This window comes from Petromyzon marinus, chromosome 74, assembly GCF_048934315.1.
Source record: "Petromyzon marinus isolate PM22_M1 ecotype Great Lakes invasive population chromosome 74, UKy_Petmar_22M1.pri1.0, whole genome shotgun sequence".
NCBI classification, from domain to species: Eukaryota; Metazoa; Chordata; class Hyperoartia; order Petromyzontiformes; family Petromyzontidae; genus Petromyzon; species Petromyzon marinus.
This window is the reverse complement of record NC_133740.1, coordinates 6,897,737-6,912,650: the sequence shown is the minus strand read 5'-3', so window position 1 is coordinate 6,912,650 and position 14,914 is coordinate 6,897,737. Positions and strand designations below refer to the sequence as shown.

Genomic DNA, 14,914 nt, shown 5'->3' with positions numbered 1-14,914 from the left:
TGTAGGTGTGGTGAGAGTGTGAGAGTGGGTGAGACTGTGTGTGAAGTGAAGTGAGTGTGAGAGTGGGTGACACTCTGTGTGAGTGTGTGGGTGTGGTGAGAGTGTGAGAGTGTGTGAGATTGTGTGTGTGTGTGATGTGAGTGTGAAAGTGTCCGACACTGTGTGTGTGTGTGTGGTGAGAGTGTGAGTGTGAGAGTGGGTGACACTCTGTGTGTGTGTGTGATGTGAGTGTAAAAGTGTCCGACTGTGTGTGTGTGGTGAGAGTGTGAGTGTGGTGAGAGTGTGAGAGTGGGTGACACTCTGTGTGTGTGTGTGATGTGAGTGTAAAAGTGTCCGACTGTGTGTGTGTGGGTGTGGTGTGAGTGTGGTGAGAGTGTGAGAGTGTGTAATAATTGTGTGTGTGTGTGATGTGAGTGTGAAAGTGTCCGACACTGTGTGTGTGTGTAGTGAGAGTGTGAGAGTGGGTGACACTCTGTGTAGGTGTGGTGAGAGTGTGAGAGTGGGTGAGACTGTGTGTGAAGTGAAGTGAGTGTGAGAGTGGGTGACACTCTGTGTGAGTGTGTGGGTGTGGTGAGAGTGTGAGAGTGTGTGAGATTGTGTGTGTGTGTGATGTGAGTGTGAAAGTGTCCGACACTGTGTGTGTGTGTGTGGTGAGAGTGTGAGTGTGGTGAGAGTGTGAGAGTGGGTGACACTCTGTGTGTGTGTGTGATGTGAGTGTAAAAGTGTCTGTGTGTGTGTGGTGAGAGTGTGAGTGTGGTGAGAGTGTGAGAGTGGGTGACACTCTGTGTGTGTGTGTGATGTGAGTGTAAAAGTGTCCGACTGTGTGTGTGTGGGTGTGGTGTGAGTGTGGTGAGAGTGTGAGAGTGTGTAATAATTGTGTGTGTGTGTGATGTGAGTGTGAAAGTGTCCGACACTGTGTGTGTGTGTAGTGAGAGTGTGAGAGTGGGTGACACTGTGTTTGTGTGATCTGAGTGTGAAAGTGTCCGACACTGTGTATGTGTGTGGTGAGAGTGTGTGTGGTGAGAGTGTGCGAGTGGGTGACACTCTGTGTGTGTGTGTGGTAAGAGTGTGAGTGTGGTGAGAGTGTGAGAGTGGGTGACACTGTGTGTGTGATGTGAGTGTGAAAGTGTCCGACACTGTGTTTGTGTGGGTGTGGTGTGAGTGTGAGAGTGGGTCACACTCTGTGTGTGTGTGGTGAGAGTGTGAGTGTGGTGAGAGTGTGAGAGTGGGTGACACTGTGTGTGTGTGGTGAGTGTGAAAGTGTCCGACACTGTGTGTGTGTGTGTGGTGAGAGTGTGGTGAGAGTGTGAGAGTGGGTGAGGTTGTGTGGGTGTGATGCGAGTGTTAGACTGGGTGAGAATGGGTGTGTGGTGTGTGTGTGTGTGTGAGACTGTTTGTGTGTGTGATGTCAGTATGAGAGTTGGTGCGTCTGTGTGCGTTTTATTTTTCTAACTGGCAAAGGTGTTACATTAGGGGGGGTCCACGTTTCGCAAGTGTAGAGAAGGGAGGGAATGAGCGTATTTGAGAAGCCCCGAAGCTTTGTGTGGAGCAAAAGAACCAGGTCGCTTCCACACAGCGTTACTCAGTCGATGAAAAGATAATGCCGTTCGACTGCTTCGGAGTGAGACCTCTGCTGGTCATAAGCACGCTGCCCAGGTATGGAAGCCTCTCCACTCTCTCCACAACTGCCCCATCACCAATGGGGAGTTGAGGGGGTGGAGTGTTTGATGGCACAAAATACCCAGATACAGTCCCATCGGTGAGCTCCTCCGGCGGGCAAGGCTGCGTTGGCTGGGTCATGTAGCCCGCATGCCCAGCCACCGCATGCCTCAACAGCTTTTGTTCGGCCGTGCGTGATGTGAGTGTGTGTGACACTACGTGCGTGTGTGTGATGTGACACCATGCGTGATGTGAGTGTGTGTGACACTACATGTGTGTGTGTGATGTGACACTATGCGTGATGTGAGTGTGTGTGACACTACGTGCGTGTGTGTGATGTGACACCATGCGTGATGTGAGTGTGTGTGACACTACGTGCGTGTGTAATGTGACACCATGCGTGATGTGAGTGTGTGTGACACTACGTGTGTGTGTGACGTGACACCATGCGTGATGAGAGTGTGGGTGACACTACGTGCGTGTGTGTGTGTGTGACACCATGCGTGATGTGAGTGTGTGTGACACTACGTGCGTGTGTAATGTGACACCATGCGTGATGTGAGTGTGTGTGACACTACGTGCGTGTGTAATGTGACACCATGCGTGATGTGAGTGTGGGTGACACCGTGTGCGTGTGTGTGCGTGTGTGATGTGACACCATGCGTGATGTGAGTGTGTGTGACACTACGTGTGCGTGTGTGACGTAACACCATGCGTGATGTGAGTGTGTGTGACACTACGTGCGTGTGTGTGCGTGTGACGTGACACCATGCATGATGTGAGTGTGTGTGACACCACGTGCGTGATGTGACCCTGCGTGTGTGTGTGTGTGATGTGACCCCGTGCGTGATGAGAGTGTGTGTGACACCACGTGCGTGATGTGACCCCGCGTGTGTGTGTGTGTGATGTGACCCCGTGCGTGATGAGAGTGTGTGTGACACCACGTGCGTGCGTGACACCGCGTGTGTGTGTATGTGTGACGTGACACCATGTGTGATGAGAGTGTGTGTGACACCGCGTGCGTGTGTGACACTGCGTGTGTGTGTGTGTGACGTGACACCATGCGTGATGAGAGTGTGTGTGACGTGACACCACCATGCGTGATGTGTGTGTGTGACACCGCGTGCGTGACGTGACCCCGCGCGTGACCCCGCCGTCGACCACCCCCACCCGCTCAGGCGCAAGGCGGAGGAGGACCGCACGCGCAAGGAGGAGGAGAAGGCCCGGAAGGAGGTGATCAAGCAGGAGTACTTGCGGCGCAAGCAGGAGCAGCTGCTGGAGGAGGCCGGCGCCACGCGCCCCAAGCCGGCGCTGCCGCCGCCGCCGCACGTGCGGCCTCACGCCCGCAGGCAGCGGCCCAAGTCGGTCCAGCGGGAGCACGACGGCCCCGTGGGGGGCTCCCCCGGCAAGGCGCCCTCCGGTGAGGTTGGCCCCCCTCCCTCTCCATCCCTCGCCTCGCCTCTCCATCCAAACCCTCGCCTCCATCCCTCCCTCGCCTCCATCCCTCCCTCGCCTCCATCCCTCCTTCACTTCTATCCCTCCCTCACCTCCTTCACCTCCATCCCTCCTTTACCTCCCTCACCTCCCTCCTCCCTCACTTCCATCCCTCCCTCTCCATCCCTCGCCTCGCCTCCATCCCTCCCTCACCTCCATCCCTCCCTCCTCCCTCACCTCCCTCGCCTCCATCCCTCCCTCACCTCCATCCCTCACTTCCATCCCTCCCTCACCTCCCTCACCTCCCTCCTCCCTCACCTCCCTGACTCCCTGCCCCCTCCCTCCCCCTCTCCATCCCTCCCTCACCTCCATCCCTCCCTCACCTCCCTCACCTCCATCCCTCCTTCACTTCCATCCCTCCTTCACCTCCATCCCTCCCTCACCTCCCTCACCTCCATCCCTCCTTCACTTCCATCAATCCCTTCCTCCATCGCTCACTCATTCCCTCGCTTCATCAATCCCTCCATCAATCCCTGCATGCCTTCCTCCATCCATCCCTCCCTCCCTCCCTCCGTCTGACTGCCTTGTAGGCTCAGCGAGCTATCTGGTTTGAAAGTCAATGAAGGCAAAGAGCCCCCGTCTAAACCTTAACGGACTGTTGGGGCAAGCGCCTTTAGCGAAGTGACAGCAGCTCATGAAGGCTACCGGCACTGTGACACACGAGGGGGGGGTGGGTGGTCAGCACCACGCCCGGCCGCCTTTGTCTCCCCCAGTGCCGATGTTCACTGCACACCGCTATGCCAGGTACTCATTTGAGGCCGGGTCGACCTAGGGGAGGCCCAGGGCCCGTTCAGATAATCGTCACCGGCGCTGGTGGCCGCCAGCCGGGATGGAACTCGGCTCGCCGGGACCGCCGGCACCGCAGTGTGCCGTGCGGTGCGGTGTTATAATGGCAGAACGCCAACGCGGTCGTGTCCGGCGTAACGGGGGGAGTGACGAGCGGTGTAACGGGGAGTGGCGAGTGGTGTAACGGGGAGTGGCGAGTGGTGTAACGGGGAGTGGCGAGTGGTGTAACGGGGAACGGTGTAACAGGGAGTGGCGAGCGGTGTAACGGGGAGTGGCGAGTGGTGTAACGGGGAGTGTTGAGTGGTGTAACGGGGAGTGTTGAGTGGTGTAACGGGGAACGGTGTAACAGGGAGTGGCGAGCGGTGTAACGGGGAGTGGCGAGTGGTGTAACGGGGAGTGACGAGCGGTGTAACGGGGGGAGTGTTTAGCGGTGTAACGGGGAGTGGCGAGCGGTGTAACGGGGGGAGTGTTGAGCGGTGTAACGGGGAGTGACGAGCGGTGTAACGGGGGGAGTGTTGAGCGGTGTAACGGGGGGAGTGGCGAGCGGTGTAACGGGGAGTGGCGAGCGGTGTAACGGGGGGAGTGTTGAGCGGTGTAACGGACTCCCCCTTCCCCCTCTACCCCCGTCCCCCCCCCGCCCAGTGGGGAATCTGAGCCGGGCCGAGTCCGGCTCCACCAACTCAGTGGCCACGGCGGCCACGGCGGACAGCGTCCACTCGGGCGTGCGGCCGCATCGGTGAGCCGCCGCTCGGCAACCGCAACCACAACCACGCCGTGCGTGTGTACGCGTGTGTACGCGTGTGTGTGCGCGTGTGTGTGCGCGTGTGTACGTGTGTGTGTGTGCGCGTGTGTACGCGTGTGTGCGCGTGTGTACGCGTGTGTACGCGTGTGTGTGTGCGCGTGTGTGGCGTGCGTGTGTGGCGCGTGTGTGCGCGTGTGTGCGTGTGTGTGTGTGTGTGGCTCACAACAACGAGCGGAGCGGCGGGCGGCTAAAACGCAGCAACTTTGCGCAGTAGGGGGCCATCTGCCGGTCATCTCAGTCAGTCGACCCACGGCACCTACAGGGTCTGTCCCGTGACCTCCTGCACCTAGCCTGGCACAGCAGGGGGCACAGGTGGTGCCATCTGCCCGGTCATCTCAGTCGGCCGACCTATTGCTCCTGCGGGGTCTGTCCCGTGACCTCCTCCTGCCAGCGGGCGTTCGACACTGCACGTGATGGCCTTGAAGTGCACCTAGCCTGGCGCAGCACCACATGGCGGTGCTGCGGCAGGCGAGGTGGCGGCGGTGGTGGTGCTGTGGGTGGTTGCAGTGGTTGACGTGGTGGCGGTGGCGATGGCGATGGTAGTGTAGTGTTGTAAGGACGAGCAGACTTCTTTAGGAGGCACACTCTGTTTATTGTATTATTCCCTTATACAACGCTTAACACACACAGAGGGATATTCGGTCCCCTCACCCGATACCCTAGGGAGGTACAGCCTCCGGACCTGGTGGGACTCACACGTCTACCGCTAACCTCCTTGATACCTAAGGAGGTACAGCCTCCGGACTTGGCCGGATTCACACGTCTACCGCTAACCTCCTTGATACCTAAGGAGGTACACAACCTCCAGACTTGGCGGGACTCACACGTCTACCGCTATCCTAGAGTCCTCCGGCTAGGACCTATGGGAGGCTATCTGACCCACCGCTGGCCCGGTGGGTCCTGACCACTGGGTATGCCGAGCCTTAGCCCTTAGAAGGGCTGAAAGGCTGGTCCAGGGTCCTAGCTAGGCTCCAGCCCGGTCTTCTGTCTTCCTGCAGGGAGAGAACTCCCCGAGGTCCGTTGAGTCACCCGTCTTATACTCCTTCGTGGCCAGGCAGAACCAATCACACATTCCCACGTGGAACCGTCTGATTGGTTCGTACCAAACCCTGGCTACGATCCGGTTCACCTCGACTGACCCCAACCGTTGTACCCCGGGGTAATGCTGCACTGCCCTGGTGGCAACGCAGGTTACGCAACAGCGCGTAGTTAACACCTCTACAGTAGTACTGCTGTGTGGTGGTGGTGACGGTGGTGCCACTATGTGATGGTGGTGATGGTGGTGGTGTGTGTGGTGGACGCAGGCTGGATGAGATGCACGCGCTGGGAGGCCGTGGCGCTGGTGACCGAGACTGGGAGAACGGCTCAACCACTTCCTCTGTGGCCTCCGTAGCGGAGTACACTGGTACACAACCACCACAATCACAACCACAACCACCACCACAATTACAACCACCACCACAACCACCACCTCAATCACCACCTCAACCACCACCTCAATCACAACCACCACCTCAACCACAACCACCACCTGAACCACCACAATAACAACTACCACCACAACCAGCATCACAACCACCCCAACCACCACCCCAACCACCACCACCACAACCACCACCACCCTAACCACCACCCCAACCACCACCCCAACCATCACCACCACAACCACGACCACCACAACCACCACCGCCACAACCACCACAATCACAACCAGCACAATCACAACAACCACAACCACCACCACAACTACCACCACAACCTCTCGTATGTGCGTCTGGCACCGAACACCAAACCATGGATGACGTAACCTCAAGCTGTTAATACTGTGGGTTGGGGGTGAGTGGGTCAGTGGGTGGGTCAGTGGGTGGGTCAGTGGGTGGGTCGGTGGGTGGGTCAGTGGGTGGGTCAGTGGGTTGATCAGTGAGTAGGTCAGTGGGTGTGGGGTGGGTGGGTGTGGGTGGGTCAGTGGGTAGGTCAGTGGGTGGGTGTGGGTGTGGATGGGTGGGTGTGGGGTGGGTGGGTGTGGGTGGGTGGGTGTGGGTGGGTGTGGTTGGATGGGTGAGGGTGTGGGTGGGTGTGGGTGAGGGTGGGTGTGGGTGGGGTGGGTGGGTGTGGGTGGGTGTGGGTGGGGTGTGGGTGTGGGTGGGGGTGGGTGGGGTGGGTGGGTTGGTGTGGGGTGGGTGTGGGTGGGTGGGTGTGGGTGGGTGTGGGTGGGTGTGGGTGGGGTGGGTGGGTGAGTGTGGGTGGGTGTGGGTGGGTGTGGGTGGGTGTGGGTGGGTGTGGGAGGGGTGGGTGGGTGTGGGTGGGTGTGGGTGGGTGGGGTGGGTGGGGTGGGTGAGTGTGGGTAGGTGTGGGTGGGTGTGGGTGGGTGGGGTGGGTGTGGGTGGGTGGGGTGGGTGGGGTGGGTGTTGCCTGCTCGCGCTATGAACCCGGCAGAGGCCCCGAGTTCCATCCCCGCTCACGGCCACCAGCACCAGTGACGATTATCTGAACCCCTAGGTCGACCCAGCCTCAAATGAGTAGCTGGCGCGATGCGCGGTAAACGTCGCCACTGGGAGGGAGACAAAGGCGGCCGGGCGTGGTGCTGGCCACCCCCCCCCCCCCCCCCCCCACGTGTGCCGTGCCGACCCTCATAGGTGGCTGCTGCTACCCGCTGACAGCACTTGCCCCAAGCAGTCTGTTAAGGCTACACGGGGGACCTTTGTCTTTGTGATTGTGAGTGCTGGAGCTTTGGATAACTGTTGTTGTTGCTGCTGTTGTTGTTACTACTGTTGTTGTTGCTGCTGTTGGTGTTACTACTGTTGTTGCTGCTGTTGTTACTGCTGCTGTTGTTGCTGTTGCTGCTGTTGTTGTTACTGCTGCTGTTGTTGCTGCTGTTGTTGTTGCTGCTGTTGTTGCTGCTGTTGTTGTTGTTGTTGCTGCTGTTGGTGTCACTACTGTTGTTGTTACTGCTGCTGTTGTTGCTGCTGTTGCTGTTGCTGCTGCTGCTGCCGCTGTTGCTGATGCTGCTGTTGCTGCTGCTGTTGTTGTTGCTGCTGTGGCTGCTGCTGCTGTTGCTGCTGCTGTTGTTGTTGCTGCTGTAGGCCCCAAGCTGTTCAAGGAGCCGAGTGCCAAGTCCAACAAGCACATCATCCACAACGCCATCGCACACTGCTGCCTGGCCGGCAAGGTCAACGAGCCGCAGAAGAACCGAATCATCGAGGTGAGCATCCAACAACGCTCGGCAACAACAACAACAGCGCACAACAACAACAACAGCGCACGACAACAACAACACCAACAACAGCGCACAACAACAACAACACCAGCAGCGCACAACAACAACAACACCAACACCAGCGCACGACAACAACAACACCAGCAGCGCACAACAACAACAACAACAACAGCGCACAACAACAACAACAACAGCGCACAACAACAACAACAGCGCACAACAACAACAACACCAGCAGCGCACAACAACAACAACACCAGCAGCGCACAACAACAACAACACCAGCAGCGCACAACAACAACAACAACAGCGCACAACAACAACAACACCAGCAGCGCACAACAACAACAACACCAGCAGCGCACAACAACAACAACAACAGCGCACAACAACAACAACACCAGCGCACGACAACAACAACACCAGCGCACAACAACAACAACAGCGCACAACAACAACAACAACAGCGCACAACAACAACACCAGCGCACGACAACAACAACACCAGCAGCGCACAACAACAACAACAACAGCGCACAACAACAACAACAACAGCGCACAACAACAACAACACCAGCGCACGACAACAACAACAGCAGCGCACGACAACAACAACACCAGCAGCGCACAACAACAACAACAACAGCGCACAACAACAACAACACCAGCGCACGACAACAACAACACCAGCGCACAACAACAACAACAACAGCGCACAACAACAACAACAACAGCGCACAACAACAACACCAGCGCACGACAACAACAACACCAGCAGCGCACAACAACAACAACAACAGCGCACAACAACAACAACAACAGCGCACAACAACAACAACACCAGCGCACGACAACAACAACAGCAGCGCACGACAACAACAACACCAGCAGCGCACAACAACAACAACAACAGCGCACAACAACAACAACAGCAACAGCAGCGCACGACAACAACTCCGCCCACAGCAAACCTCTCCGTCTCTGCCCCCAAACCCCCCACCCACCCCCCCACCACCCCCCCACCACCCCCCCACCACCTCCCCCCACCACCCACCACCCCCCCCACCACCTCCCCCCCCACCCACGCCAGGAGCTGGAGCGGAGCGAGGCGAACCACTTTGTGATCCTATTCCGCGATGCGGGCTGCCAGTTCCGTGCGCTCTACACGTACCAGCCGGACGGCGACGACATGAGCAAGCTGACGGGCACGGGTCCGCGCGCCATCGCCCGCCGCATGGTGGACAAGCTCTACAAGTACAGCTCGGACCGCAAGCAGTTCACCGCCATCCCGGCGCGGAGCATGTCCGTGAGCGTCGACGCCCTCACCCTCCACGGCCAGTACTGGCAGCCACGGAGGCCCGGAACGGCGGCGGCCGGGGCGGCCGGGGCCGGCGGCGGCGGCGGCGGCGGCGGCGTCTCGCTGGGGCCCTCGCGGCGTTAGCTCGCCGCCGCGGGAGGAGGGGGAGGGAGGGCGAGGGGAAGGGGGAGGGGGGGGGTGTAGCGGCAGCGGTGTCGGGGCACCGGCGGGATTGTCGCTGCTCGGGGTGCGTTTGTTTTTTGACTTTTGGGTGGCCGCCGCCGCCGCTGTTTGCTGCCGCGATGGCGGCGATGGCGATGGTGATGAACGCTTACCGGCGCCGGGTTCCAGCGCCGGGTTTCCAGCGCCGGGTTTCCAGCGCCGGGTTCCATTGCCGGGTTCCAGTGCCGGGTTTCCAGCGCCGGGTTTCCAGCGCCGGGGTTCCAGCGCCGGGGTTCCAGCGCCGGGCTTCCAGCGCCGGCGCCCTCCGCCCTTCGACTTGCGGGCGAACAATTGTTGATGACGGCCAAGACGGTGATGGCGGCGACGACGACGATGCCGGTGAAGAGGGCGGCGAGGCTGACCAGGGTGAGCGCGTGGGGGGGGGGGGAGGGGGTGGTAGTGGTGGTGGTGTTCGCTGGGTGAGCGATGGGGGTGGCGTAGAGCGAGGGGCTTTGTTGGAAGTCTCGTTAGAAGGGAAGGCGGGCGATGGTGGCGGAGATGGCGATGGTGGTGGTGGAGATGATGATGATGATGGCTGGCGATGGAGATGGCGGTGATGGCCGCGATGGTGGAGGTGGTAGAGATGGGGTGGCATTGATGATGAAGATGGTATAGAGCGTGGCGATGATGATGGTGCAGATGGTATAGATCGTGGCGATGATGGTGATGGTGAAGATGGTATAGATCGTGGCGATGAAGATGGTGAAGATGGTATAGAGCGTGGTGAAGATGGTATAGATCGTGGTGATGATGGTGAAGATGGTATAGAGCGTGTTGAAGATGATGGTGAAGATGGTATAGATCGTGGTGAAGATGGTATAGATCGTGGTGAAGATGGTATAGATCGTGGCGATGATGATGATGATGATGGTGAAGATGATGATGGTGAAGATGGTATAGATCGTGGCGATGATGATCACGACGATGACGACGATGATGACGGCGATGGGTGGCGGCTGGGTCGCCGACAGAGGAGGAGGAGGAGGAGGATGAGGAGGAGGAGGAGGATGAGGAGGAGTCGATTTCGACGGCTGTCGCCAGAATCTCCCCGGCGTTCCGCGTCCGGGTTCAGCCGCGTGCAACGTAGAGCGACCGGGACCGGTGGTCGGGTGGTCGCCTCCTCCCACCGCCATGGTAACGTGGAGTGAGCGCGCCCGCCCACCCGCACCAGCCGGTGGTGGTAGTGGGGTGGGGGGAGTGGTTGCACCCGGCTCGTGCGGACTCACCGAGGGTGGTGGGAGGTTGGTGGGGGTGTTGCTGTTTGCGTGCACCTCGTGAAGGTGGGGTCGAGTCGGTACAACACACACACACACGCGCACACACACGCACGCGCACACACACACACACTTGCACACACACACACTTGCACACACACACACTTGCACACACACACTTGCACACATGCACACACACGCACACACACACGCACACACAAACACAGAAACGCAACACACACACAAACACAGAAACGCAACACACACACACACAAACACAGAAACGCAACGCGCGTACACAGGCGTGAGGCCGCCCATTTGCCAAGACGGCCCCAAGAAAAGACTCCGAAAGGGGACTGGACGTTCCACGCACCGGTCGGCAGCGTTTACTTCACTGCAAGGCTTTTAGTGTGCGGGCGCACACCACCACCATCACCATTACCACCACCATCATCATCACCACCACCATCACCACCTTTACCACCACCACCGTCACCACCACCACCATCACCGTCATCACCACCACCACCATCATCACCACCGTCACCACCACCGTCACCATCACCACCATCACCACCACCATCACCACCACCATCACCACCATCACCACCATCACCACCACCACGCATCGTCAAACACAAACCCCACCCACCCCTCCCCATCCACCCCTCCCCACCCACCACTCCCGACAGAATAATTTCAGAAGGCGTGCGACGGCCCTCTTGAACACGCCACTGATGACGTCTTATCGGCGAAAGTTGGGGGGGGGATTGGGCGGGAGGGCCCAAGCCCCCCAAACCCACCCCAAGCCCCCCCCCTTCCCCTCTAGCCCCCCCCCCTCCAGCCCCCCCTCCCCCCACTTCGCCGGGTCTCTGAGAATGAGTGACCGAACACTGATTTCAAGCGACCTGGTTGTGTGTTTGTGTGTTGGTTGTTTTTTGGTGGTGGGGTCGTGGTTGGGTTTGGTTGGTTGGGTTTGTGTGCCCGTCTGTTCAATGAAACTGAGATTAGGGGGGGGGGGGGTGAGGGGTGGGGGGTGGGGGGAAATGGGAGGAGGGCGATGGGATTGGGTAAATTAATATATGGCGTGAAAGTTACGCGAGGATATGAACCAGTGTTGATTGGGCTGGGGGGGAGGCCTTTTGAGGAAGGCAATTAGCCCTGTGCCTGTCTCTCTGTCTCTATCGCTCTGTCTCTCTCTCTCTCGGTCTCTCTCTGGCTTTCTGTCTCTCTCTGTCTCTGTGTCTCTCTGTCCCTGTGTCTCTATCGCTCTGTCTCTCTCTCTCTCTCGGTTTCTCTCTCTCTCGGTCTCTCTCTCTCGGTCTCTCTCTGTCTCTGTGTCTCTCTGTCTCTCTGTCCCTGTCTCTCTGTCTCTATCGCTCTGTCTCTCTCTCTCTCTCGGTTTCTCTCTCTCTCAGTCTCTCTCTGGCTTTCTGTCTCTCTCTGTCTCTGTGTCTCTGTCTCTCTGTCCCTGTCTCTCTGTCTCTATCGCTCTGTCTCTCTCTCTCTCGGTTTCTCTTTCTCTCTCGGTCTCTCTCTGGCTTTCTGTCTCTCTCTGTCTCTGTGTGTCCCTGTCTCTCTGTCCCTGTGTCTCTGTCTCTATCGCTCTGTCTCTCTCTCGGTCTCTCTCTGGCTTTCTGTCTCTCTCTCTGTCTCTGTGTGTGTCTCTCTCTCTATCGCTCTGTCTCTCGGTCTCTCTCTCTGTCTCTCGGTCTTTCTCTCTGTGTCTCTTTCTCTCTGTCTCTCTCTCGGTCTCTCTCTGTCTCTCTTTGTGTCTCTTTGTCCCCCCCCAAGGTCTGCACGCGCACCACCTCGTCCGTTCGTCGCGAGTGCTTGCGGCCGCGTTTGGTTGGTTTTTGGAGTTTCTGGGGGGAGGTTTTTTGTTTTTTTTGCTGCCGAACGAAAAAAACAGAAAAAAAAACATTCAGCGGTGTTCGTGTTGATTTAATGACACGGTTCCACCTCCTCCCAACGAACACAATTATATAAATGATGATTTGCCAGTGCGAGGCTGCCTTGGTTCGCGTCATTTTTTTCCCCAACCACCACCGTGTGGTTAGGGGCCATCCATTTAGTCCGTACGCATGGAGGGGGGGGAGGGTGAAGCTTCGATAATTTGTCTACATTGGCCTTCAAATGAGTTAGCTAGTCCGGCGGTGTGGACTATCTGTATAGCTTGAACCACGTGAATATCATTCATCCTTGATGATCGTTTCTGCGTGGATTAAATATCGGACGTTCTTTAGGATTCGGGTGGGTGCTTCAGGCGTAGCTACACAGGTTGTGGAGGGGGGGTATAAAAAGTACGTGTGTGTACAGGGAGGGGGCGTGAGGGGTCAAGTTGTGACAGATTTTTGCGGTCCTACTCAATGGGTGGCCCCTTATACGGTGTACCCGTGCGGAAGTTGAACGTCTTTGTGCCTGTCAATCCCTTATCAGTGCCCCTTAAAAATATCAACGTTCATCCTGTATACTACGCTATACACTACTTTACGCTACGCTATACACTACTTTACGCTACGCTATACACTACGCTATACACGACACTACTACATAACTTTTGATTTGAAGCTTTCGTGACTGCAGTAATTCATATTCTTAGCTCTTTCGGTAAAGTCACGTTGAAGAGAAAACAAAATAATAAAATATATATAAAACGGTCGTCACACCTGAGAATTTTTATTGTTTTATATATGTTTTATTATTTTATTGTTTCCCTTCAACGTGACTTTACCGAAAGAGCTAAGAATACTACATAACTGTCAACCCCTTATCAGTACCCTACATTATCACAAACCAATGTAGACCTTATTGGTCACCCCGTGGCCCTTATAAATCTCAATGTTCATCCTATACACTACACTACACACAACACTACTACATACCTGTCAACCCCTTATCAGTGCCCCTACCTTATCACAAACCAATTCAGACCTCATTGGTCACCCCGTGCCCCTTTTAAATCTCAACGTTCATCCCACAACGTCTCATCACAAGGGAGAAACACAAGCAAATAGACGCAATGATATGCTTTAGTTTCCCGTGTTGAAACGGCTGTACGCCGTATGGACCTATACACTAAATTTCCCCTGTACAAGAATACGGGGTGAGCCGTATGGGTTGACACGGTATACTTCAATTCACGCTGTACATGCTGGACATGGTCCCTGGCCAACCCACCCTATCCCACTTGTGTGTCCCAGTGCCGGCCTTAACAGGTGCTGCTGCTAGCTGCTAACGGAACTTGTATATTCATGTACGGAATAATTTTTTGGTTTATTTTACCAGGTAAGGGCCCACCGAGCTATACAGCTCTGTTTTTTTTTTTCAGAAGCCCTGAGAAACGGCCCAAGTCCAGAGCGTTGTACTCCTGAATGTGTGTCCTTCAACGTGTTGGGTGAAGCCAAAGGAACTTGAGATTAGATTGAAGTTCTGAAGGTAACATTGGTTAGGGACAAGGAGGTGGTTGGAAAGCTGGGGGAACCGACCCAAGTCCAGAGCGTTGTCCTCCTGAATGTGTGTGGCCTTCAACGTGTTGGGTGAAGCCAAAGGAACTTGAGATAGATTGGAGTCCTGAAGCGACGGTGAGTCGACATAGACATGGATATTGAGAGTTGCTCCATAATACAGGTTCTTTTGGGTTAGGCCACGTAAATATAAATCCGTCTTTAAACCCGCGACGGCAAATTAGTAAGGTTTGTCACGTAAACGGAACATACCAATTCGTTACTAGTGTTGAGGCGTAAATGGTGACTCGGAGGCAGATCTTCATGTAGGGGCTTGCGCCAGTTGTTTTATTAAAGACTTTTTCTTCACACACGACTCCGTGTACTGCACGCTCACTGCCTACACTCCACACCCCGGGGGGAAGGGTACTGGGGGAGGTCACTAGCGCACCCGCAGACTACCCTAGCCTGGTGCCAATTTCCCCCTACCCCGTGGTCCCATCGCTCCCCCGGGGGAAGGGTACTGGGGAGGTCTTGAGCACACCCACAGGCTCCCCTAGCCTGGTGCGCATTACCCCCTACCCTGTGTCCCATCGCTCCCCCGGGGGAAGGGTACTGGGGAGGTCACTAGCGCACCCACAGGCTACCCTAGCCTGGTGCGCATTACCCCCTACCCTGTGTCCCATCGCTCCCCCGGGGGAAGGGTACTGGGGGAGGTCTCTAGCACACCTGCACACTACCCTAGCCTGGTGCCAATTTCCCCCTTCCCCGGGGTCC

The 14,914-nt window shown here is 57.0% G+C and overlaps 1 protein-coding gene and 1 long non-coding RNA gene across 7 annotated transcripts in view; both read left to right on the top strand.

Annotated features, from left to right (window-relative positions):
• Window positions 1-9,427, top strand: part of LOC116958207 (calmodulin-regulated spectrin-associated protein 1) — a 296,794-nt gene extending 287,367 nt beyond the window's left edge. For 5 of the 6 annotated variants that reach the window (XM_076056050.1, XM_076056049.1, XM_076056052.1 and 2 more), the window contains 5 exons: window positions 2,838-3,079; window positions 4,582-4,675; window positions 6,046-6,146; window positions 7,825-7,943; window positions 9,049-9,427. In XM_076056050.1, coding sequence (XP_075912165.1) covers window positions 2,838-3,079; window positions 4,582-4,675; window positions 6,046-6,146; window positions 7,825-7,943; window positions 9,049-9,399 — 907 coding nt within the window. In that variant the 3' untranslated portion in view covers window positions 9,400-9,427. The remainder of the gene's footprint in view (window positions 1-2,837; window positions 3,080-4,581; window positions 4,676-6,045; window positions 6,147-7,824; window positions 7,944-9,048) is intronic. The other variant, XM_076056053.1, reaches the window with a different exon arrangement.
• A 21-nt stretch (window positions 9,428-9,448) lies between these two features.
• Window positions 9,449-14,506, top strand: LOC142907072 (uncharacterized). Its single transcript, XR_012930757.1, has 2 exons — window positions 9,449-10,209; window positions 10,258-14,506. It is a non-coding gene; the product is annotated as an uncharacterized LOC142907072 (long non-coding RNA).
• Window positions 14,507-14,914: the final 408 nt, after the last annotated feature.